We start from the raw sequence: 24,799 nt of genomic DNA, 5'->3' as shown, positions 1-24,799 counted from the left end.
TGCGGCAGAGCGGCGATGGGATGTGGGAGGGAGCTCGCTCGTCGCCCCGCGTGTTCCTATGTGGGGCACGTTACAGCCCAGTGACGTCAGCGCGCAGCGTCACGCCGGAGGGACGCACGAAAGTGTAAGTTTCAATTTTTTTCCCTCCCCCTTGCCTTCCTTCTGTGCCAACCGCCAAAAAGCCAAGAATCGCGGGACCGCCGGCGGAGGGGGGGAGGGCGAGCGGAGGCAGCGGCGAGCCCCGTTCCTCCCCATCCGCCCCATTCCGTGCAAGGAGCGCGAACAGGTGTGAGAGGGGGCAAACCTGCGGGTCGGCGCCGGGGAACCTCCAAGCCAGACAAGCGGAGTGGAGCTTTGGGGGTGGGGGGGAGGAGGAGGCAGCAAAGCGAGGCAGGAAGGAGAGCGCGGCTTGGCTGGGTGAGCTTTGGCAGGGGCAGGGAATGATGGCGCTTTCGCGAGGAGGAGGAGGAGCAGGAGGGGTTGTTGCCTGCAACCCGATCCCGTGCATGTTTACCCGAAAGTAAGCGCGCGGGAGAGGGGGCTTGTTTCCAAGTAATCAGCAATTGTGCATCGGATCGCAGCTCTGCACCCCGATCCCTAACCCAAGTACGGTAGAAGAAGAAAGAGCGGCTAAATTTAAGTGTGATTTACTCCCAGGTAAAAGCTTTATTTAGGATTGAGGCCGATCCTTATTATTATTGTTGTTATTATTATTATTTTGCATGTCTGCTTTTTTATCCAGTAAGCATGCAAAAGTCTCGGTGGAGCTTGCTTCCAAGTAAGCCTGCACACGGCTACAGCCTTAAGGGATGACTGAAATGAACTCGTGTTGTGTGGGGGGACGACACCCCCCCCCAAAAAAAGTGTTCCCTCCTTCGCTTTAGGAAAACTTCACACTTTCTGGAAACTGTTGGAACCAAGAAAAGAAAAGAGGCTTGCAAACCGAGGAGTTGGGGTGGAGACGCGCTTGAAGGGGTGAAAAGACGTGTGGGAAGGGGGGCAACTTATTATCATTTCCCATGCACACTTATTTCGCTTCATAATTATTGGCAGAGCTCATTCTGGAGCAGTTGAACGAGTGTGTGTATGTATGTGGCCGGAGGTTGTCGGGGAGGGGGGGAGAGCAGAAAGGTGCCCCCCTCTCAACCTTATCTCCCCACAAACACAGCTGCTTTGCCTTGCAAGGGGGGGGGAAGAGGAGGAGGAGGAGGAAGCCGAGAGGTGATGGTGTTGCTCCTCGGCTGCTTCTCCCCACCCCCGAGGGGGTTTTGAGGAGGGCCGTGCATTGCACATGTGCAGTTGGCATCTCTCTCTTTCCGTGCAAGAGCGGCGCTGTGGGTGGGGGATTGCTCGGGAGTGTGTTGTGGGGGATGGAGTTTGCTCCCTGCTTCTCCTCCTCTAGTTCCTCAGGTACCGTCGGCGCCTTGGGCGGGGAGTGGGTTGCAGAGACCGAAAAGGAAGACAGGTGGGAGACGAAGAGGAGGAGGCAGCGGCGGTGCTGCTTGCTGCTGGTGGGAAGCGCTTAGGCGGGACGGTTTAATGCGAGGATCCTCTTCCTCCTTCCTCCTCTCTCCTACCCCGGTCTCTTCCCTCCCCCCTTCCCCGGGGCGGGCGGGCGAGGAGGAGGGTCTGCTGAGGGTGAGGTTGGTGCCTGGGTGGCCCCCCGTCTCTTCCCTCCAGCGTCAGACTCCCCGGGCTCTGGTCGGGCTTCTGAGGCCCTGAAGAGGGGGCGGGAAGGTGCAGGAGGCGGGGGCTGGCGGGAGTTGATCTATGGAGCGCAGATGCTGCTTCGCCTGGTTTTCACAGGGACTCTCAGGACCAGTTTCCTCCCCCCCGCCCCCGAAGCAGCATGTAAATTTCCTGGGCCTGCTTGCATGTTCGCATGGAGAAGCAGTGTGTGTTTTGTTCAACATTGGGGGGGGGGGAGTGTAGTAGGGGGTTGGGCCCCTGAGGCCTAGCAACTGTTCTGCAGTTAATGGGTCAGGAGCAAAGCCCCCCACCCCGCTCTCCCTTCTTCTTGGAAGGGGGTTGCGTGCAGATTTATGCAGGAGGCATATTTATGCTTTTCAGTCATCCAGTGCATAGCTGGACAGGGTGCAACTCCCCATCCCCACCTCTATGATCCTGTCAGTTCAGGCAATCTTGCCTTTATATTCCCATAAGATCAGGGGCCAAACGCTTTGGAGACAGAGCTGCTCTTAATTTATGAAGGCTTTAAGTTGGATCTTTCAGACTGTAACTTACTTTTACAGCCCCATGCTGAAAGTCAAGAAAATGTAGCCATCTCAATTTTAAAATGTGTTTCCCTACAATAACCAAGTTCTTCTCTTTTAATTTATCGTTTTTAGAATACATTGCTACTGTTCCTGTACCTGTGGCAATCAAGCAACTAAAGAACTGATTTCTCGGATTAAGTAACATGGCAAAAGATGTAAGTATATTTGTAAGTACAGTGGTATGGGTAATCCCATTGATTTAGAGCAGGCTTCCACAACACATCAAGCTAAACAGTTCATCAACCATGTATTGTGGGCTGGTGTGTACTTGACAAACCCTGTTTTACAATATCACTCGGATATCACAAACACATAGAGGGCTGTGCTTAGTTTGGCAGTCCCAAATTCTGCATAGTTAATTTAAATTGGGCAATTAAAAGTGCAAAGAAAAAGGACAGAAAAATAATTGTTTTAAATCAAGTTTCCCATTTTGAATCCCCCCCTCCCCGAACAACTATGCATGCTAACTAGTTAACGACAACAAAACATGTTGGTTGGCAACTAAACTGAGCCATCATAAATGCTATAAGTATAATGGAGAGCTTTTGTGGTCTTGCAGCCCACATCCACTGCAAAAATAATGTGGGCTTAGAGACAAGTAACAGATCTGTGTTTGGATCTCTGTACTGATATAGAAACACCAAGGAAGGTTACTTACAGTCATGGGAAAAAGAAAGTGCACCTTCTTTGAATTCTGTGGTTTTACATATCAGGACATAATAGCAATCATCTGTTCTTAGCAGGTCTTAAAATTAGGTAAATACAACCTCAAATGAACAAAAGTACATGCCATATTACACCATGTTACGATTTATTTAACAGAAATAAAGTCAAAATAGAAAATCCATATGTGAAAAACTAAGTACACCTTATGATTCAATAGCTTGTAGAACCACCATTAGCAGCAATAACATGAAGTAATTGTTTTCTGTAGGACTTTATCCTACAGGAATTTTGACCCAATCTTCTTTACAACGTTGCTTCAGTTCATTGAGGTTTGCTGGCATTTGTTTATGCACAGCTCTCTTAAGGTCGCACACAGCATTTCAGTTGGGTTGAGGTTTGGATTTTGACTGGGCCATTGCAACACCTTGATTCTGTTCTTTTTCAGTCATTCTGTTGTAGATTTGCTGGTGTGTTTGAGATCCTTGTCCTGTTGGATGTCCCAATTTCAGCCAAGCTTCAGCTGTTGGGCAGATGGTCACACATTTGACTGTAGAATACTTTGTTATACAGAGGAGTTCATGGCCAACTCAATGACTGCAAGGTTCCCAGGTCCTGTGGCAGCAAAACAAGCCCAAATCATCACCCTTCCACCACTGTTGGTATGAGGTGCTTGTGCTGGTATCCTGTGTTTGGTTTTGGCTAAATGTGGTGCTGTGCATTATGGCCAAACATCTCCACTTTGATGTCATCTGTCCAAAGAACATTGTTCCAGAAGTCTTGTGGTTTTTTTCAGATGCAGCTTTGCAAACCAAAGTCGTGCTGCCATGTTCTTTTTAGAGAGACGAGGCTTTCATCTGGAAACCCTTCCAAACCATACTTGTTTAGTCTTTGTACTGTCATGGATTTTAAAATTTAACATGCTAACTGAGGCCTGTAGAGCCTGAGATGCAACTCTTGGGTTGTTGTTTTTTTGCAATTTCTTTGAATGTTGCACAGTCTGACCTTGGGGTGAATTTGCTGGGGTGTCCACTCCTGGGAAGATTGGAAACTGTCTTGAATGTTCTCCACTTTTGAATAACCTTTCCCACTGTAGAATGATGGAGTTTACATTGGTTGGAAATGGCCTTGGAACCCTTCCAGTTTCATGGGCAGTAGCACTTGCTTCTCTAAGAGCATTGTGTCGTCTTTCCTCCTTGGCGTTGTGTTAAAACACACCTGAATGCTTCAGACCGACAGTCTACTAAAACTTTGGCTTTTATGGAGGTGGGCACACTTGCTGATGATCAATTAAGCATGGGTATTTGATTAGCAGCCCCTGTCTGCTACTTGTCCTCTTAATTCCTATGGAGCAGTAAGGGTGTACTTAGTTTTTCACATATAATTTCTCCATCTTGAATACAAGATCACCTATATGGACTCTGGCATCTCTAGAATGCTATCTGTGAAAACTTGCTGCTTCCTGAATCCAGTAGGCCTTCACAACAATAAATTCAGTATATTACTTTTATGATACTTAAAATTAAGAAGTCATATTTTCCACTATGGTTCTAACTAAATCTGTTTGATAAACTCTTGTGATTGAGTTTAAGAGGCAAGTGTGGACTTAACACTTTTGTCTTAAATTCAGATTTCCTTTATAAGCATACACAATTAAAAAGTGTTTTATAATGCAATTTCCTCCTGCCATGTTTAGGGCCTCAGGATATTACATGTCCTTGTAAATCCAGAGAAATGAGGCTTTTTTTTTCTTTTGAAAGTACACTGCAAATTCTAAAATGTATTGCTGATATCCATGTTCGACTTAAGCTTTGTTTTTAGAATTACAGTCCCATTTGGTTTTCGAAGGTTTTGGAAGTCGAACGGACTTCTGGAACGGATTCCATTCGACTTCCAAGGTACGACTGTAGTGATGCTGCGAGACTCAGCCCTATGGCAATTATACCATGGGGTCCTGCAGGGATCTGTGCTATTTAAGATCTGCATAAAGCTGTTGGGAGCCATTATCAGGGGACTTGAGGCAACGTCATCAGTACGCTGATTGTACCTTGCCTCATCTCTTACAACTATTGGAATCGAGTGCTGAAGGGATAGATGCGGGCCAGTAAGCTGAAATTGAATCTAGAGAAGACAGGGGCCCTATGGATTGTTTTCTGGGTCCAGAAATTAGGATTGGAGTGCAGTTGCACTCCCCCTAAAGGAGCAGTTGTGTGATCCAGGGGTACTCCTAAATCTCACCTTGTCATTGGAGACTTGGATCACCAGATATGCCCGATTCCCTAGCTGTTGCCATTCCTGGATAAGGATAGTTGGACTTTTGATGACTCTACATCGGGCCTCCTTTGAAGTTTGTTTGGAGGTTGCAGCTGTTGCCTGGGTGCTGTCTAAGTTTAGGTGCCCCAAGCATATTGAACCAGCTTTGAGGCAACTTCACTGGCTGGCTATTTGTTGAGGTGTTGAGTTTAATATATGAAACTTAAATGGCTTGGGGGCCACCTACCTGAAATAGCACCTTCCCAGGATCATCCTGCCTCTGAATTGAGATCTGCAGGAGATTCCTTATTGGTTGTGCCATCAGTGACAGAAGAGTAGGTTTAGTTGACCCAGAGCAGGGCCTTCTTGGAAGTAGCACCTTGACTTCAGAACTGTCTTTCCCCTTGGATCAGGCCACTCTCATTTGGTTTTAGTGGCAGGTTAAGACATTTTAGTTCTGTCAGGCCTTTGTGTTGTTTTCAGGCAATCTTTGTTTTGGATGAAGTGTATTTTAACAGCTTTTTATTCAGTGATATATACCATATGATGTTGTGGTCCACCCTGTGACCTTCAAGTAGAGGGCATGGAATAAATGGCCACAAATGAAATACACAATCTTTGATACACAGTATTTCAGTTTACCCATAGATTTATTTTAAGTGAATTTGCAATATATTAATCTTGTAAGAAGGAGTTCCGTATCCTCTGAGAAAGCAGTACCTTGCACAGTTTATAGTTATTTGCTTTTGTACACCTACGATTCATGTGGCCAGGTTCCAAAGAGCTGCTCAACTAATCACCATGCAGTAGGAGTCTTTACACTTCTATTCATTGAGTAATAGCGCACATCCTATGCAGCATGGCAGATTCCTTTGAAACTGAGGGCACTTTCCTACGTAGGTTGTGTGTGGCATTGGTTGGTTGTTGTTTAAAGAAAGAACATCCCAAGTCCTATGACATACTTAAAATAGCTTTTGAATGGTTGCTGCTATGACTGATGGGAGCAGAACTGCCATTACTATACGTCTCTGAAGATAGAGAAGAGGTAAAGGTGCCAGTCAGATTCACAAAGAGGCAGTGTGATTAAAGGAAGTGTGTCAAAGTGGGAAAATGGACTGAGAAGGAAACTGAAAAAAATAATTTCTGATGGATCTGTGATGAAAGGAAAAGCCAAGGAGATTGTAGGCTTGAGGCACAGCCTCAGCAAATCCCAGGAACAGAATAAACTAGGCACTATTGGCAGGAAGGAATTGGGGAGGCAGTAATCCAGGAAGTCAAGGGGGATCAATTTGCTACCTCTACAACCTGAACTTTCCAGCACTATTGAATTTTTGAGTTTCGTAAAAGAGGACTCAAGGTGGCAAAGAGTGGCAAGTAGTGGGGGCAGTCTTTAGTTCAAATCAATATGTTAACTACTGTATTTTTCCATGTTTAACACGCCCCCGTGCATAACATGCCCCTATTTTCGGGACTCCAAATTAAGAAAATTGGGGGGAGATTTCCAAGAGTTGTTAAGCTTATTTGGAGGGGAGGATTGCCCAGAGTTGTTAAGCTTATTGGGGGGGGGGGGAGAGAGGAATGATTGCCGAAAATTGCTTACGCCGCTGAAAATTGCATACGTCGCCAAATACCCGCAGCTGCCAATCAACCGCCCCATTGCCACAGTGGCAGCGAATCACCATCAACTCTTGCCACAGCCACCAATCACCCACCCTATCGCCACAGAGAATATCCAGCTCGCGGCTGTAACAAATCAACCAACCCCCCTCTGCACTACCTGTGTATAAGACGAGCCCTGATTTTAAACCTAATTTTTGGGTAAAAAAAATCCTCGTCTTATACACAGAGAAATATGGTAATTAAATACATCATTTATAGAACTATTATTGTTGGCAATTCTTTGTTGCTCAACCAGGCTATAGAGTTCAACTGTATGCTGTTATATAATTATACCTTGTGCTACCCTGAAGTAAAAGGGCTTTAAAAAATGTTGCAGGTTCTCTAGTGCAAAGAGATTGTCCTCTCTCAGAGAGGGCTGCATACTATCTTATGCTGCTTATATTATCAAGTTATAAAGTAATAATTGAAACTAAATAATTACGAGAATCAGTGGAAACAAAATAATTTAAAATCATGGTTAGCCATTATGTCCAAACTGGGAAACATGGTTTGTTTCTTTCAAATCACGATCGGTATATAAAGAACAAACCTTGACTTAAGAGTGTCATTTGCAGGAGTGGAACAAGCCACAATCCCCAGTTCTGACACAGCGCTAAGTTATTGCTTCTGCTCACTGGCGAGGAAGAGCAAAGTGAGAGTAATCTGCATATTCATGTTAAAATATTACTCATAGCTTACTGTGGGGTGTGAATGCAGTCACCGTGTGCAGAGAAGACTGAGTTAAATGTAAGGGACACAATGCATATTGGCATATGTGTTTTAGTACCCCATAGCAGTACATGTATCTGTGGCCAATAATGTGTAATACTTAACAAAAAGCACAGACTCTTTCTGTATGTAGCATGTAGCTTAATTGAATTTAACATTAAAGTATATAGAATTTCAAGCAATGTGGGTTGGGTTATCACTCAAACATATTTTTGTTGTTGTTGTTCCTTTCTATATCCAGCTCCAAGCAAAGCACGGCAAATAGCATTTTTTTTGCAATTGGAAAATAGATGCATTCAGTAAATGTCTGTGGAGTAATTTGTTTGTTTGTTTATGCAGCTTCTAGAGTATTATGTTCCATATCTAACTGGTATATCTGACTTCTGAGGGAATTCAGCTGGTTTCTTGAACTTGATAGAAAATATTTGTACACATCAAGTCTTTTCTTAAAACTACATCAAAGCATTCTTTTTTTTTATTCCAGTTAATAAGCCTTTCTTAAAGGAAGGTTACATTGTACCAATGTTAAGAAATTTGGGGGGTGCGGGTTTTACATTGAAGATTTTGCATTCTAGATTTGGGCGCTGTTCAGTCATACCTGCTTGAGGAGAAGGGCAAGTTAGAAGACACTGCATGAAAGATGTGAATGTAACTAACTGCGCAAGTTTTCCATGTAATTTCTTACCCTGCTGGAGCAAGTGCAACTTTTGGGCTGAAATGATGCGGTGGGAGCGAGGCTTTATCTTACAACAGGAGGGGTAAATTCAGATTTCTTTAGAAGTGGTTTACATGCCTAATTGGTCATGTTTAAAATACCTGGTTCATTATCTGCTGTTGCATTTTGTGCAGTTCAACTAATGAAGGACACTTCACATATTGCTGCAAAGGACTTCTAACCCCCAGTTCTCTTTCCCTCAGCCTCAATCATTGCAGATAATTTACTTGTGTTGAGGGAATTTCATTTCATTTATTATATTTCCATTCCACTTTTCACTCACACGAGATTAAAAAAATTAAAATTTTAGATTTAAACTTAGTTTTGATCATTCATGTTAGGTTCTCAGATGTTGCTCATGAGTAACCAAGCGGACTCCGTCACTTCTTTTCTAAGTTCTTTATTGTGCAGATATTTACAGTGCAGAGCATAAAGGTTCACGTCTGTCTCATCCTTAGCCAGAGTCCGGGAATGACTCCTTCTGGTTCTTTGCCCAGCATAAAAGCCGCGGGATGCGGAACCCCCTCCTACCATCCCTGCGCCTCCCCCCTCTGCGCAAGTGGGGAGACGGAAGAGGTGCGTCTCCCCCTGTGCCTGCTCGGTGCGATGGCTCTCCTACCCTGGCAGAGCCCTGGTCCGCACTTCCCTGGTCAGGCTCTCCCGCCCCACTAGAGGGACTGCTGCCTTCCCCACTAGAAGAGGAAGAGTTGCTGAAAAGGTGGGGCGGGGGCTCACGATACCCAGAAAGCCCTGACACCACTGCTCTGAGGCGAGGGCAGTACCCTGACAATTCAACAAGTGTACAAAATATTAAGAAAATTGGATGACATGAGGTAAAAAAGTTGGATCACTTGATATGGAATGACCCACTGGTAAATGATAACATTCAGCTAGTCTGTAGTATTGCATTCTTGAGCGAGGTGGTTGAGCATTCAGCACCAATGTTCTTCGTTGATTCATTTCAATCTACAGTAACTTGGTCTGCTTGTTGAATGGAGATAACTTTCTCTGCCCTAGTGCAGTGTTTTTCAACCACTGTTCCACGGCACACTAGTGTGCCGCGAGATGTTGCCTGGTGTGCCGTGGGGAAAATTTGTTTATTTGATTCCTATTCAAGAGAATTACTTTATATATAGTCAATATAGGCACAGAGTTAAATTTTTTAACATTTTCTAATGGTGGTGTGCCTCGTGATTTTTTTCATGAAACAAGTGTGCCTTTGCCCAAAAAAGGTTGAAAAACACTGCCCTAGTGCACCTGGAGCTGAATGTGTGTCTGTGGGGGTGTGTGTCTCTGTTGATGCTGCCGAACCACCTTTTGAACTGTGAGACTGGGTTGCTTTGAAGTGTCCTCCTTTGAGATGTAGTTCCAGAAGGTGGTGCTGGGGATGGGGGCGACTCCTGGTTGACATTTTGACCGCAGTGTCCTTCAAGGTTCTGTATTGTCCCACATGCTGTTTAACAGCTACATGAAATTGCTGACAATGCTTGGGGTGGCGAAGTTTAGTCCCATCAATATGCTGATTAAACCTGGCTCGCTTTCCTTTCCATGTAAATCCAAGAGAGCTGTTCCAAGTTTTGATTGATGCCAAGCATCAGTAACCAAAGTGAAATAACTTCTTAGTTATTTTGCATGCTGAAAATGGTAAAACTTCTCATTTACTAAGCCATCAAAATTCTTATTTTAGTGGCTTTCTATCCTTTAATCTGGGCTCCATCTTTGCTGTTAACATGTTGACTTATTCCAAATGGTATTGTTAACTAAATCATTTTATTCCGTTTCTAGTTGCCATAAGGAGCTTTGATTTTTTTTTAAAAAAAATCTCCATGATAATTTAAAAAGTGTGGAAATTGTTGCCCTAGGGAACCACAATAAAAGTCTCACCTTTGAAAAGTGAGGGTTTTCTTTGGGGGTAGTAAGGTAAGAAAATACAAGAAGTTAGTAAAAAATTTATTCCCTTGTGCTTACAGTACCTTTAATTTTTGCTCTGCTTGTAAGCGTGATAAGGGTTGAATATGTAGAGCTTTATAATGCAGACTGCTGGCTTATTTTAAAGATATGCTTCACATTTTGTTTGATTCAGTCCTAAAAGTTCACAGCAGTCCTGACTTGGAGAAATAATTCCCTAGTTGCTTTGCTCATGTGCTAGTCAACAAGAAGCAAAATTGGTGAGTTGGCTGGCGGTACACTCTAGGGTACAAGGTAGGCCTATAAAGAGCTAGTAAACAACTGTGTGTACTTCAGATTTCCAGTGCACCTGCTGTGAAGTTCTGGTGATGGCAATCAAACCCTGGTCTGACCTCCAGGCTGAATTCCTATGAGGTCTTATGGCAACTGTATTCCTTGTGAAGTGCAGCTTTGATGACATTTTAAAACGTTTTGCTTTCCTAAGTTGAAAAAGAAACTTTAAGCTAAAACTCCAGTACTCACTTTAGGGCCAGAGGGAGGCATTTGAAAGGGAAATGTATGTGATAGTTTAACTCCTTTGGTGTAGGTAGCTGATAGAAGCCCATGACCCTGGTAAAGAGGACAAATGTCAACCATGTATTGGTCAGAGCAGTCTACATAGTTGCTTGCTTCTGCGGGGTGTGTGTGTGTGTGTGTGTGTAATGGGTCGGAATATTGCATATTTTGTTCTTACTAAGAGCTGGGTTACACAATTGCCAGCTGATAAGTCTGTATGCATAATGGGCCATTAGGAGTGTGTATGTGCCTATGTGCAAGTCCCCCAACTCCTTAGTACAAAACAAGGTGTGGCCTGAACTAAGGGGGAAGGCTAATGGGGATTTTGTGCACATAGGTAGACCTGGAGCAGAGTGCTATGATAAGCCTGCACAGTAAACATCACAGATCTGGTGCTTGCCAAGACCACAAAAAATCCAAGGCGCAGACCCTCATGGAACTTAATTATTTTTTTATAGAGAGTGACAACAATACCACCAACAAATCACAGAATACATTTGTGGACACAAAGGCAACCTATAATTTGATGATGGATTTGGATGGTCCCTTGCAAAACCTATTGGGATCTGGGAATGTAATTTGTTTGCAAAGTACTTTACATCTAAATAAAATGTGTCTTCTCTCATAGGCTGGTCTAATTGAAGCTAATGGAGAATTAAAGGTTTTTATAGACCAAAATCTTAGTCCAGGAAAAGGTAAGAAACTCTTGTTGTCATTGGCCTTCATATTTAATGAAGTAAGACTTCCGTGTGTGTAGTAAGGCTGGCTTCAAGTTTGAGGAGTCCTGGGCAAAGAATCCTCGTGTGGGTCCCATTCCTCTTATCTGAAGACCCTGGTGGGCTCAACTTGGCTGCAATGGCTGTTTTCCTAGCCACACTTGACACCTGGGCCTAGTCTTTCTCACAGTGACCCAGATCTATTAGTACTTTGTAAACCTCTTTAAAATTTCACAGATGAAAGGCAGCATGTACAAATTTTAATCAGTAAATATATCCTAGGCATGTGGTGCTACCTGCACAGTGGTGTTTGTTGTAGAAGAAAGCGTGCATATTGACCACTCAGTGTTTCTTATTTATAGGTTTTCACTGAATTTTTCAAAAATACTTTATACAAAAACAATACAATAAACAACAATAATTTTTTAAAAGTGCACATAATCAGTGGCAGCCAATACTGCCATGATCAGTGACAGCCTGTTACACAAATGAATTTGTGTAGGGAGTCCATGTGCCCAATAATTTTCCATTTTCCCCTTGTGGAAAAGGCATCTTCTCATAGCTGCTGGCTGGTATCTTTGGTCCATTGTATAATTAGGGAGAGGACCTCTCCTTCCATTATTGGATTATTATGTGTTTAGCTATCATGAGTGTCCACAGCAGCCAGTCACATTGTTCCTTACTCAGATTTCAGAATGGTATGTAGTTCATCAGCAACATCTTTGAATCCCATGGATGCGTCTAAGGCCTTATTTATGCAGCTGTTTATCTTTGACCCAAAGGGTGGAGCTTTTGAGCAGCACCATGTTGTGTGACATAGTGTTGTTTGAGGGGAGCCACAGCGGCAACCTGTATCTGTTTCATAGTTGTTTATTAAAGAGTGTGTTACTCAGTACTCTCTGAAAGTGAGGCTTTGGAGTGTTAAGTCTTTAATTGAAGTGACCAAAGGGGATAGCACCCACTCAAAAATCCAAATGTGCCATAGGCCTAGAAAGGTTGTGACTCCTGCCTTAACAAATAAAGCTTCAATTTATTTACTAATGTGTTTGTATCCCAGATTTTTAATAAAATTATTTTTATGGGATAGGGCATCCAAATGTGAGTAAGAATACATTTGAGACTGATACAGTTATTTCTCAGCGGAACAATTCCACTTTTGTTCCGAGCGCAATTCAAAGTGTTGTGGCTGACTTTTAAAGCCCTAAAATGCCTCACCCCAGTATACATGAAGGAGCGTCTCCACCCCATTGTTCAGCCCAGACACTGAGGTCCTCCTCCGAGGGTCTTCTGCTGGTTCCCTTACTGGACGCCCTCCCTTCAGATGTCAAGGAGATAAAAGAATTACACAACTTTTAGAAGACATCTGAAGGCAGCCCTGTATCGGGAGGTTTTTAATGTTTGATGTTTTTAGATATGCTGTAAGCCGCCCTGAGTGGCTGGGGAAACCCAGCCAGATGGGTGGGGGTAGTAACAACAACAACAACAACAACTATTATTATTATTACTTTAGTTCCCTGAATCAACTTACTGACTTATACCACAAACATTTCATCAGGATTTGGTTGCGACTGCAATTTTCTCATTCTCAAAATAGGCGTATAATGCCATCTGCAAAAAAGAAAGACAATCCACTAGGCTATACCGGTGTCTCATAAAGATTGCACTTTTAAAAAGCTGCACACTAGAATTGTTAATGTTAAAAATCTCTTCCAATCTCAGATGCTACTTGCCAGAAACTTACTGGTATTTTCTTATTTCCTTTAGTAATCAAATCCCTCCTGAATTATTTCAGACAACACTGCATTAATTACTTGGAAGGGTGGGTGGGTAATTGGCTGGATATACACCATCCTAATATTCTGTAGCTATTCAAGTGAATAGAATACTTTTTCACTTTCTACTATTCTAAAATTTTACTTCTATAAAATATTTTGTACCACAGGGTGGCAGCATTTATACAGAAATGCATATATGCATTGTTCATATACAACTTTTAAAAACTTCTGTCTTCATGACAACTTGGAGACACAGGCTGCAGTTCTGTTTATGCTTCGCACTGTTTCCAAGTAAAAATGGATGTGATTGTAAAGTGTGGCGCTGCATACCTGCACCAATGAAACAGGTCAGAAAACTGGCGAGAGATGTGGAAGCTTTCTTCATACTGACTTGTGGCTGACAAGATTTATCCAGGACCTTGGTAGGGAACCTATGACCCTCCAATTGGCATGGTTAATGGTCAAGGAGATGGGAGTTCAGTCAGTAGATGATTTTATTGTTTATAGCTAATGGCCATCACAATACAGTATGAGCACAAATCACACAACTACAAAATGAAAGACATTACTAAAGGATGATGGGAGTTGTAGTTCAGAAATATCATGGAGGCCACAGATTATCCAGCCTGATTTAGAAGTTAATCTTCAAGCAAAGCAGATGTTTCTGGTAATAGTTTAAGTCAGTATGTCAGATAAATTATAGTGAGGGATTCTAATCTTGGCACGTTGATTTCTCTGTCTTCAGAGAATTAAATCAAGCTATTATGTTTGAGCTCAATGGTTTATCTCAAGGACTTCATCCTAACATTTGCTCAAGTAAAGAATGTCTCCCGGTCTCACATTTAAAAGCATTTTAACTTGGACGTGTGCAACAGAATTAGGTTAAATATTAGACTGACCTCTTTAGCTTGCCTAGTCAGATGCTAATTGTGTTGCCAGTTATTTGTTACCATTTTGTAACTTCAATTTGTGTATTTTAGGTGTTGTTTCATTAGTAGCCGTTCACCCTTCCGCAGTAAATACACTTGGAAAACAACTCCTACCGAAAACTTTTGGACAATCTAATGTCAACATTGCACAACAAATGGTAAGAGGCCTATTGGAAAACCTACTGATTCATTTTGTGATATGTAACTTGTAGATTTTGAGGTGTCACGTTAATCCTTTGCTGGGGTCAGCCCCAACATTGGGACACATTCTGACAAAACATGCATAGGATTGTTCTGCGTCACAGGTGACTAATCTGTGACCCTATAGACATTGGTGTGCTGCAGGTTTGATTCCAACTTAGAGTTTCTTGGTTGGGCAAAATACCTGAGGAGAGGATTTTTATTTATTTATTTTATGTAAATTGTGATTTTACTTTTAAAAATGTATCTAGTATAAAATTACTGCTTCCATACAAAGAAAGCTCATAAAATTAATCTGAATAGGAGTGGCATGTTATTTTATTAACCGACATTTTGTATTAACTGTAGGTTATTGGTACACCTCAGAGACCTTCAGCCCCCAATACTATTCTGGTTTCAAGTCCACATACACCCAACACACACTTCGTACCGCAGAACCAGACTGCAGATTCTTCGCCTTGGTCTGCTGGGTGAGTAAAATTTAGTTAGGTTACAACATATTCACAGGAAAATGTTACAACATATTCACAGGAAAACACATGCCTCAAAAGCTTTATTCTTGGTAACTAAAGTTGGGCCTCATATCCAGCTCGTTAGCTAATAGCTGAAAAACATTGGGCCGAATCCAGTGATATCCTTGGAGGCTTATGTTAGCAGAATCAGGGAAGGAAGTGAGCTTTTGCCAGTTTCCCTAAGAACTCCCCATGTGATACTTGGAGGACCCTTCAGAACACCATGGGAGGTGGTGCAAGGAGCTACAGGGGAGGGGGAATTCAATGACAATCACCTCACTCCCTGTTTTGCCAGCAGAAGCCTCTCCTCGACCAAAGCCCTTTCCATCTACTTGAGGACATTATTGCACACAGTTCTTTTAAACTTATAGTTCGTTTCTTCCTCACACAAAGGTTGGTATCTGAAGGTAGATATGGTGTGTATTTGTATAGAGTTTCCTTTGAATAACGTTGTAAGCAAACCCAAAATGTTTTGAGTAATGGGAGTGTATGCCTATTGTCATAATAGGCCTTCTCAGTAGTGGCACCCTCCCTGTGGAACGCACTCAGATGTCAAGGAAATAAACAACAATCTGACTTTTAGAAGACATTTGAAGGCAGCCATGTTTAGGGAAGTTTTTTAGGATTGATATTTTTATTATGTTTTTAGATATGTTGTAAGCCTCCCAGAGTGGCTGGAGAAACCCAGCCAGATGGGCAGGGTATTAATAATAATAATAATAATAATAATAATAATAATAAATCCTCATATTTTAACTGTTGTGTGTCTAGGTCAGACGTGGGTGTCCAAATCAACAAGTTACGTTCATTAAAACAATTTATTCAGTTACGTTCATTAAAACAATTTATTCAGTGCCATTGCATTTCTTAAAAAATACTGTTTTGAGGAGTTCTGCTTCTGGTTTTGGCTGTTTTTGTATATATTTTATAGTTTTATATATGGACATTTTATGATGGCCTTTATTTGTAATGCCTAATAAAGGTTTGGCAAAGTAAGTATGAGTTCTGCTTCTATGCAGACTATTTTCTAAAGGCAGTGGGCCAACACTGCCACCATTAGAACATATTTTATCATTGATGAAGCCTTCTTTTGCACAAGGTTTAATGAAACTAGTGATTTGGGGTATCGGTTCTCTTAAAAAAAGAAACCCACCCTAAAGTCGTCTCATTGGTTTTGGGGATGTGTGTGTGTGTGTGTGTGTGTGTGTGTGTGTAACTCATTTTATCTGTATTTTTAGGAAGCGCAACAAAAAGGGTGAGAAGAATGGCAAGGGTTTGCGGCACTTCTCTATGAAAGTTTGTGAGAAGGTTCAGAGGAAAGGAACGACCTCATACAATGAGGTAGCAGATGAGTTAGTTGCAGAGTTTAGTACTGCAGATGCACACATCTCACCAAATGAATCGGTAAATATATTCATATTCTGAATTTAGTAGAGACGACAAACCCTTTTCCTGCATGCTACAAATACCTACATGCAGACACAGCCCCTTTCTTTTTGCTTTCTCTGTTAGGGATCATCCCAGTGTGTGTATTGTGTGTTATGAAAAATTCAAGTTCTTGTTTTCAAGATTAGAAATGCTACTCTGTTAACTGACAAAGTTGCGATATTACTTCATCTGTTCCATGACTGGATAAAATCTTTAAAATAGTTTAATCAGAGATATTCTAATACTCTTAATTCAACAGCAGGCTTATGATCAGAAGAATATTAGACGACGTGTCTATGATGCCTTAAATGTCCTTATGGCCATGAACATTATTTCCAAGGAGAAGAAAGAAATAAAATGGATTGGCCTACCTACTAATTCAGCTCAGGAATGTCAGAATTTAGAGGTAAAATGCGGTGGACATTTCTCATTTGCAGCATTTCTTTAATCTTATTTTCTGATTACTTGGGATGAACAGATTCCCTCACTTCCATTCCAAGATGGTAGCATGACTTTGGTTCCACACAGGGTTTCATTCTGGCTGGAGATCCAGATTTTGGAGTGGTGGAATAATTGATTCTGCACACGTGGCTTTCAAAATCGTAACTTTCTTTACTTGAAAATGATTGTGCATTTGCAGAATTTCATAAGTAAAAATAAATCTGCAGGGAAAGAGCCTCCCAAGTGCTGGCGGAAGAGAGAGAGAGGGAGTAGACAGTTGACACTTCCTCCCACGTTCGGGAAATATTCTAGAACACTGTAACTAATAGTGAAAATTTGCGTTTCACTTTAGGGAATATCTACAATGAAGTAGAACCTTAGAATCTAGTGCAGAATCTAATAGGGTCAGATTCCATAAGCATCTCTGTTTAATACCCCTTCATTCTATCAATGACTTCACTATAAGAAACAGATACATTTTTGGTTGAATTATTTTGATTGTCTTTTAAATAATCTCTGAGCAGGCTTACGTATCATTTGATGGTAGTTAGCTCTGGGTGTTCAAGATTTTCTTGTATGCAGAGAGAGGGTTTATGGCTGTTGCCACACTGTTGTTGTTTAAGAACAACAAATAATGTTTGGAATTCATTTCAGCAGATATGAAATCTTTGATATTAAAAAAACAACAACCCTAAAACAGCTGATTCTCATGCTGTCTTGTGAACTGCTTTGGAATCTTGCCTATGTTTCAAATGTATATATTACAGTGGTACCTCGGGTTAAGAACGTAATTCGTTCTGGAGGTCCGTTCTTAACCTGAAACTGTTCTTAACCTGAAGCACCACTTTAACTAATGGGACCTCCCGCTGCTGCTGTGCTGCCATCAATTTCTGTTCTTATCCTGAAGCAAAGTTCTTAACCTGAAGCGTTATTTCTGGGTTAGCGGAGTATGCAACCTGAAGTGTATGTAACCTGAGGTACCACTGTACTTGAGACAGGGTGCTGCTTTTTGAGAACCAAGTATAAAGCCCCCTTAGATTCACAGAATGAACTTCTTGGTTCCTTGGATTTTAGTCCACATACAGAGCATTATGTAGCTACGGTACTTCTCAAATTCACCCAACTCCTCTCTAAAACTAACAAAAGTTCCTTTTCTTAAGGTGGAGCGACAGAGAAGACTTGAAAGAATAAAGCAAAAACAGTCACAACTACAAGAGCTAATACTTCAGGTATTTTTGGAACAGTTGTTTGCCTTGCCAAATCACTTTATATTTATTTATCAATTGTCTAATGCGTTAAGATGAGCCAGTTTCCCCCTGAAGCACTTACTTTATCCTACATAGGTAAATGACATGACTGGGAATAAGAGAATAATGGGCTGGACAAGTCAACTAAGCAGGTGGGCTAGCAGAAGCCAGGGCAAGAGCTCCTGCTACTGCAAAGGTGCTCTCCCCCTGTTATCTGCCTCAGATCAGCTCTGGAGGGTTGGGAGAACCCCCCAGAACTGTGCATGGGGATTGGAGAGGGGAGATTTTCCCATCTGGCAAGGCGAAATGATTTCTCCCAATGGTTTTAATTCACGTTAGCAATAAGGCATTACACAATTTTCGTTCTTGATTATTGCAGGCACCTATTTGCAACTTCATCTGATTCCGTTCTATATGTTTTGTGTCTCCTATTTTTATTTTAGGCCCGCCCTAAAAGATAGAGTAGAATTAAACAATAGAATAAAAATGATAATTAACTGGAACAACTTCAGGGGTGTTTATTAGACAGTCTTCTTTGCATTTTTCTGGGGTTTCAAGAACAGCACCCTTTTTACTTCTGGAAAGTACTTCCTCTTGGTAACCAGGCAGTATCTGCATATATGAAATAGCACCAAGGGAATAGGCTTTTCTTCAGCTTCCTGATCAGCCCTACCTGATTAGGCAGATTTTTCTCTTCCCTAACCACTGTCTTTCCTCATCTTATTTTACTTCTATTTTATGGATGATCTTATGTTTTAAAAGTTTGCGCAGAGGTCATTCACTTTGCAGAAGTTAGATTTTTCTCCATGTTCTGGACTGTGTTTTGGAGCTAGAGGAAAAACCCCTCCACTGTGTGTGTCTGTGTGTCTGTCTCTGTCTGTAGACTTAGACACTTACCAGTATCACCTGGTAACCAAAAAGGAGGCATTTCTCAAAACTTAAGAGTGCCTAATCCAGAAACACTTCAGGATAGATACTAGTGTTACTAGTTTAATTATTCTTAAATATTCTTATTTAAGAATTAATGCCAAACATGCCTTCACAATTGTTTCCCTATTCTTAAAGAAAATGAAGTTGTTTATATTTAAATCCCTTAACAGCAAATTGCCTTCAAGAATCTTGTTCAGCGAAATCGTCAAACAGAACAGCAAGCAAACAGACCACCAGCTTCTAATTCTGTCATTCATTTGCCATTTATCATTGTGAACACCAGCAAGAAGACTGTGATTGACTGCAGTATTTCTAATGACAAGTAGGTTGCTAGTAGGGAAACAAGTGTTTTCTTCTTTCCTTGTGAATACACTGGCTGCATTTGCATGATAAATTATAATAAGTGATCGGCTTGCGCTTTGCTCCTCCCTCTAGTAAGCATGGGAGCAACAAACTATTGTACTTGTCTTAGCATTATATATCAAATGGGGAACATAGTTTGTTTTGCTCAAACCAATGTCTGGTAAGCAAAGAAGAAATCTTGCCTTCATGTTGTGGTTTATTTGAAGCAACAAACCAGGACCCCCAATTCAGTCATAACACAATAAGACAGGGAGCATAATTTCATTGCTCATGCTCTTGCAAGGGGAGAGCAAAACTGCAACCAGCTGCACGTTAATGGAGCTAGCCTGAAATCTATGCAGGAAAATGAACTAAACTCTTAAATACTGACAAAGTTTGGGTTGCAAATACTGATTTTAATATTTTATATTTATATACCACCTAATTGTCTAAGTGGTTTCGAAGCTGTTTACAAGTATAAAAACCAGCAGAAAAAATACAAATGCATATAATGAAAATCCACACTAAAACAATTCATTCAGCGTGTTAAAAACTTGCAAATAAAATGTACAATAAAGTAAGCCCATTAAAGCAGCACAGAGGTTAAAACAGGAGGTTCAGTTCAGGATATTGGGGGGCGGGGATGCTTCTAAACAGGTATGTCTTTAAGAGCCAGAGGAACATAGTTGAAACTTACTGTATTTAAGCAGCTGGAACATTCTACCACATTGGTGCTACTAGTGAAAAAGCTGGCCTCAACATTCTATAACCTGATGAGATTATAGCTGATTCTGTGAGCTGCACTCCTCAGCACTGATTTCTGTAGGGCTCCCCAAAAGACTGGACAGTGTTGGTCTTGATGGGGCCAATTATCTTACTAATATATGAAATATTGAAAAATTTGAGACTACTGCTTCCTGAAAGACAGTGTTGGAATTGTATAACAACATCAAAATGTGCTCTATCTTTTAAAAGTTGCATATTAGTAGAAGATACACTTTGGAAGAAAATTTTATAACCCTATGTGCATAGCTTTTTGACCAGTTTCTACCCACTTTCTGTAGGTTTGAATATCTATTTAATTTTGACAATGCATTTGAAATACATGATGATATAGAAGTGTTAAAGCGCATGGGAATGGCTTTTGGGCTAGAATCCGGAAGTTGCTCAGCAGAGGACCTAAAAAATGCAAGGAGCTTGGTTCCTAAAGCTCTTGAACCGTATGTGACAGGTAAGGTTCTGTGGAAGATTTCCTTATATTTGAAACGTGCATGGAAAAGAAACCAAACTGCCATTGGAACTTGACACAACTGCGATATGCAGCGCTATAGCATACAAGTAGTTTGCAAAGCCTTTTATCAGTACAGTTTCCTAAGCAAAGCATTTTCTGAGTGAAAAGTTCTTAAGAACTACCCTGCCCCCAAATGATGGAAATAAAAGTTCTAATAGTTCAGAAACTTCCAAATCATTGTGGAGTTACCACCACCAACATAGAGGTGGATTATCAAGCAGTTGATTGTGAAATGTTAGGTGCCATGCCAATCCTATAAATCATTGCAGAAAGGAGAATCATTTGTAAAGTGCTATGGTGCTATCCTCAGTTGGTGTCAAAAAGGACTGCAGGACATCAGAATTAACAAAGCTGTCCTTGAAATAATTGTTAACTGGATTGGAGTGTGTGCTAGGAGATCTCTGGCAGCCACAACACTATATGGCTCTTTCGTTCTCCACTGCTGGCCACCATTGATCATGCAGAACGAAAAGCAATGGTTGGCTGGCTTGATAAATATGTACTTGTCAGCTATCAGAGCAAATTTGAACCATGTCTGATTTCGTTTTAGCACGTTTTTCCACACTTTTAAGTAGCAGTTAAGAATGTTCACTATTTTCATAGTAAAAGGAAGCTGCCATCTTCATCCTTACCTGCTGTTCTGTAGAATGGGTTTTATTTACTAAAATACAGTGGGGTGTTTTAATGATACTCTTAGTTTTGTATGCTGTGGAATCCTTTTAGGGAAATAGGCTTTGTACACCCAAACCTATTCCCCCCCTCTAATTTTTCTTCTGCTTTGTATGCACTTTAGAGATTATTCAGTGCTCCTATATTTTAGTGGGAACTTTAATGGGCCGTGTAACCTAATATTATTATTTTTTAAGCTGCTTTAAAAAAAATATTTGTGATGGGCGCTTTGTATTAAATTTTACTACATGTAAAAAATATTTGGATTAGATTTGTGTTTAGTACAGAATCAGTGCTGCAGAATTCATAATGCTTTCTTCCTTTACAGAAATGGCTCAGGGATCAATAAGCAGTGTGTATGTCTCATCCTCATCAGGTTCAGCTTCAAATGGGACAAGATTTTCAAACAGGTTAGATGGGATTTCTCTTTAAATACTGTTAAACCTGGTGTAAGTTGTTGTAAGTGGTGTTCATTTGTATACAAAATAAAATTCCACTCGACTGGATAGAAGGTATCCGATGTAGCTGTGCTTTGCAAAGTTCAAAGGTGGTGTGTAACTTCTTCAAAAATGGCAATATTCCAAACATTATTGGAATATCCAATATATTCCAATTTCTGTATGGTGGGCAAGCATGCAATAGCCCAGGCATAGGCAAACTCAGCCCTCCAGATGTTTTGAGAGTACAATTCCCATCATCCCTGACCACTGGTCCTGTTAGGGATAATGGGAGTCGTAGTCCCAAAACATCTGGAGGGCTGAGTTTGCCTATGCCTGCAGTAGCCAATAAAATATATTAAAAAATCTTATAATATAACCATCTTATTGTCATGCCCAAAAATAGGAGAGCAAGAAGAGGGTGTAATTAAGTTGACTGCTTAGTTTCATTAAAAACCAGGGACCAAAAATGTATAGACCTACAAATGCTTTCACCAGAGGTAGAAGTATGTTCCCCTAGCACCACAGCCTTGTCAACGTGAGAGGCGTGTGACATTTGCCCTGCGGTCCTATGCCACCTACGATACAGCTTAAAAGTGTGGTTTCCCTGATATGGACCAAAATCGACTTTATTCCCCACATACAGCATATTACCGCATTGGCCCGAATATAAGCAGCACCTGAATATAAGCCACATCCTTAAAATTTCGCAGGCACTCACACCTGTTCCGTTTTACCGTTTGTCTGTTTCAACAGCGATGCCGTAAAAGCCAGTTTTTGTAAGGTCGCAAATTTAAGCCGCAGTTTTCATGGTCAGAATTTGGAAAAAAAGTGAGGCTTATATTCAGGCCAATATGGTACATTCCAAATACCACCACCTGTATTCTCCCCAATATCTCCCTCCCCAGAATTTTAGCCAGAAAACATGTTACCCAATAAAAATGCAACCAACCGATGTCTTGATCCGGGAGGCTTGCTTGGTAGCGGGTGATGGATTCTGGTCAGTTGGATTTTGTTGTTAGCCAGATAAAATCTTATCAGCAGCTGCTGAGACTTCCTAAGGAAAGTGCTTCTTTTGCCAAAGTGCAAATTTCACTTTTTGGTTTGCCTAATAGTTTTCCTGATAGGCATTTTGAAGGAGTTAAAAGCCCAAAGGACGATGATAGTGTAGAGCAGCCATAGGGAGGTGTTGAGAAGTTGGTCCCAATTCATACCCACAAAGGCTTTTTCTTTTCTTTTGCTATTGTGTCCAGGGAGGCACAGCAGTTGATCCTGGAATCCTAGCCAAAGATACGAGCAAAGTCCCTGGGGTCCAGTAGCAACCTTGCATGACTTCAGTTCAAAAATTTTCTTAAGGCACATTCCTTTTCTCACCCTTCCTCCTGCATAGTTGTGTTGTAAAAACTTAATGCATTAATGGAAAACCAGTTAAAAGTATTGATTTGCTTTTGTTTCAGTGACTACTCAAACGGAGGGGATGGAATGTTAGCTACAAGTTCCAATGGATCTCAATATAGCGGCTCTAGAGTAGAGACACCAGTGTCTTATGTTGGAGATGACGACGACGATGATGACGAGGACTTTAATGAAAATGACGATGACGACTGATATTTTTTGCGTGTAGACTTTTTAAAATGTTAAAATTCAGCAAGCTTCAGGAATAATTCTAGGAAGAGAATTGTCATAAAATTGCCCCATCAAGGAGATACTGGTAAGAGTCCTGAATTTAGAAATTGCTCCTCCAGTAAAGTAAGAAGAATTGTTTGTTTTATGTAGATTTTTTTACATGTGGTGAGGATGTGTGTGTTGATACCAGTGTGTTAATGCAGAACCTTTATTTACTCTTTGCTTAGAATTTTTAACTTGAAGGAAAATGCATTTTGCCCCTAAGTGTTGTTGCTAAGTTTGAAAATGTAGCCACATTTAATGGAAAATAAAATCTGTCCACCTGTCAAAAATGCATACACTGAATGGCATTTTATTTAGAGTGCATTTAGGTGACACTTCGTACTGAAGCATAGCAAACATATGTTATATTTTGCTGATCATGCAGATTCCAAAGAAACAAACAAAAGAGCCTCTTTTTAAATGTTAGTTTGCGGAAATTGTGTGAATTTATTTCCCTTTTAAAAATTACTCTGATCATTGTAATTCCATCAAATTTATATATTGTGTTTGCTGAATGTTAGGACATATGAAATACAATTTTTGGCAAATGTTTACTGCCAAGCTGGCACAGCTGTGTAAATGTCTTGAAGGTTTGAGATGAGTTTTGCCTATGATAAAAATTTGCCTGATTTCTTACAGGCAGATTTTGAAAACAATTTGTTATATAGTTGTTTACATACCTTATAAGTCTATCATATAAAAGACATGTACTGAAACAAATGTTTATATTTGTTTCTTAAACATCTTCCAGTAATCTATTATAAAGTTGAAATTAAATATAGAGAATGTTTTATGTTTAACTCAAAATTTGTCAATCACTTTTAATACTTCATTTTTTTATAAAAGAAATTTCAGGGCAGGTGGTAGTCTTTTAAAATTTATTCACAAAGAATTAACTGCACAAATACTGTCAGCTGCCTGTTCTAAGACAGTAGTCTTTTTATTGAAACACAAATAAACTTTTCTGTAATATTTTATGGAATATAAGCAGTTTGTTTTACTTGTTTAATTGTGGCACTATTAGTTTTTATTAATAAAACGCGCGTGGGCATTTTTAACAAGTTCTTTGTTTCTCTAATCAAGATTATTTTCACCTTCTGCTTTGTTGTGTTTTGACTTGTGATATAGTTCTTCAGTTTGGAAGAGTTTCAGAGCTCTTTAAATGGGTAAGTAGGTAGGTATTTATATCTCTACATAAATTGTGAGAGACAGACTTTAAAAGCACTGCATTCACAAGCAATTAATCACTAGGATAATGCCTCCAATCATAGAAATGTATAATTGAATAAATGATTGAGATATGCCTGGAATAAAAGGGAGCTTTAGTAAAATGTGTTGGCTTCTGTTTTCATCAGTAAATAAAAAAATTACCATTTTTTAAATGGTTAGAATAGTATGTATTCTGATGCATCTGATTTGATAAAAATTGTATATTCTTGTGGTGCCTCTCTAGAC

The 24,799-nt window shown here is 40.7% G+C and overlaps 1 protein-coding gene across 4 annotated transcripts; it reads left to right on the top strand.

Moving 5' to 3' along the window:
- On the top strand, window positions 1-24,405 carry TFDP1 (transcription factor Dp-1). Of its 4 annotated transcripts, none has more exons than XM_033147711.1 (12): window positions 1-124; window positions 2,349-2,431; window positions 11,387-11,453; window positions 14,230-14,336; window positions 14,728-14,849; window positions 16,130-16,295; window positions 16,579-16,725; window positions 17,921-17,989; window positions 19,108-19,259; window positions 20,344-20,510; window positions 21,568-21,649; window positions 23,134-24,405. In XM_033147711.1, the coding sequence occupies exons 2-12, from the start codon at window positions 2,420-2,422 to the stop codon at window positions 23,282-23,284; spliced, it is 1,242 nt and encodes a 413-aa protein (XP_033003602.1). In that variant the 5' UTR covers window positions 1-124; window positions 2,349-2,419; the 3' UTR covers window positions 23,285-24,405. The 4 variants fall into 4 exon arrangements, with proteins under 4 accessions (XP_033003602.1, XP_033003603.1, XP_033003600.1 ...); XM_033147712.1 differs by having other exon boundaries at window positions 50-286; window positions 16,582-16,725; XM_033147709.1 differs by having other exon boundaries at window positions 51-286.
- The last annotated feature ends 394 nt before the right edge of the window (window positions 24,406-24,799 follow it).

Source organism: Lacerta agilis, chromosome 4 (assembly GCF_009819535.1).
Source record: "Lacerta agilis isolate rLacAgi1 chromosome 4, rLacAgi1.pri, whole genome shotgun sequence".
In the NCBI taxonomy this organism is placed as follows: domain Eukaryota; kingdom Metazoa; phylum Chordata; class Lepidosauria; order Squamata; family Lacertidae; genus Lacerta; species Lacerta agilis.
Note: the sequence above shows the minus strand (reverse complement) of the source record. Positions and strands in the feature narration are given on the sequence as shown.

Excerpts from the sequence above, each read along its gene's own strand:
- TFDP1 (XM_033147711.1), top strand. Across the intron at positions 14,337-14,727 it reads TCAACATTGCACAACAAATG|GTTATTGGTACACCTCAGAG; the intron begins GTAAGAGGCCTA and ends TATTAACTGTAG. Across the intron at positions 17,990-19,107 it reads TACAAGAGCTAATACTTCAG|CAAATTGCCTTCAAGAATCT; the intron begins GTATTTTTGGAA and ends ATCCCTTAACAG.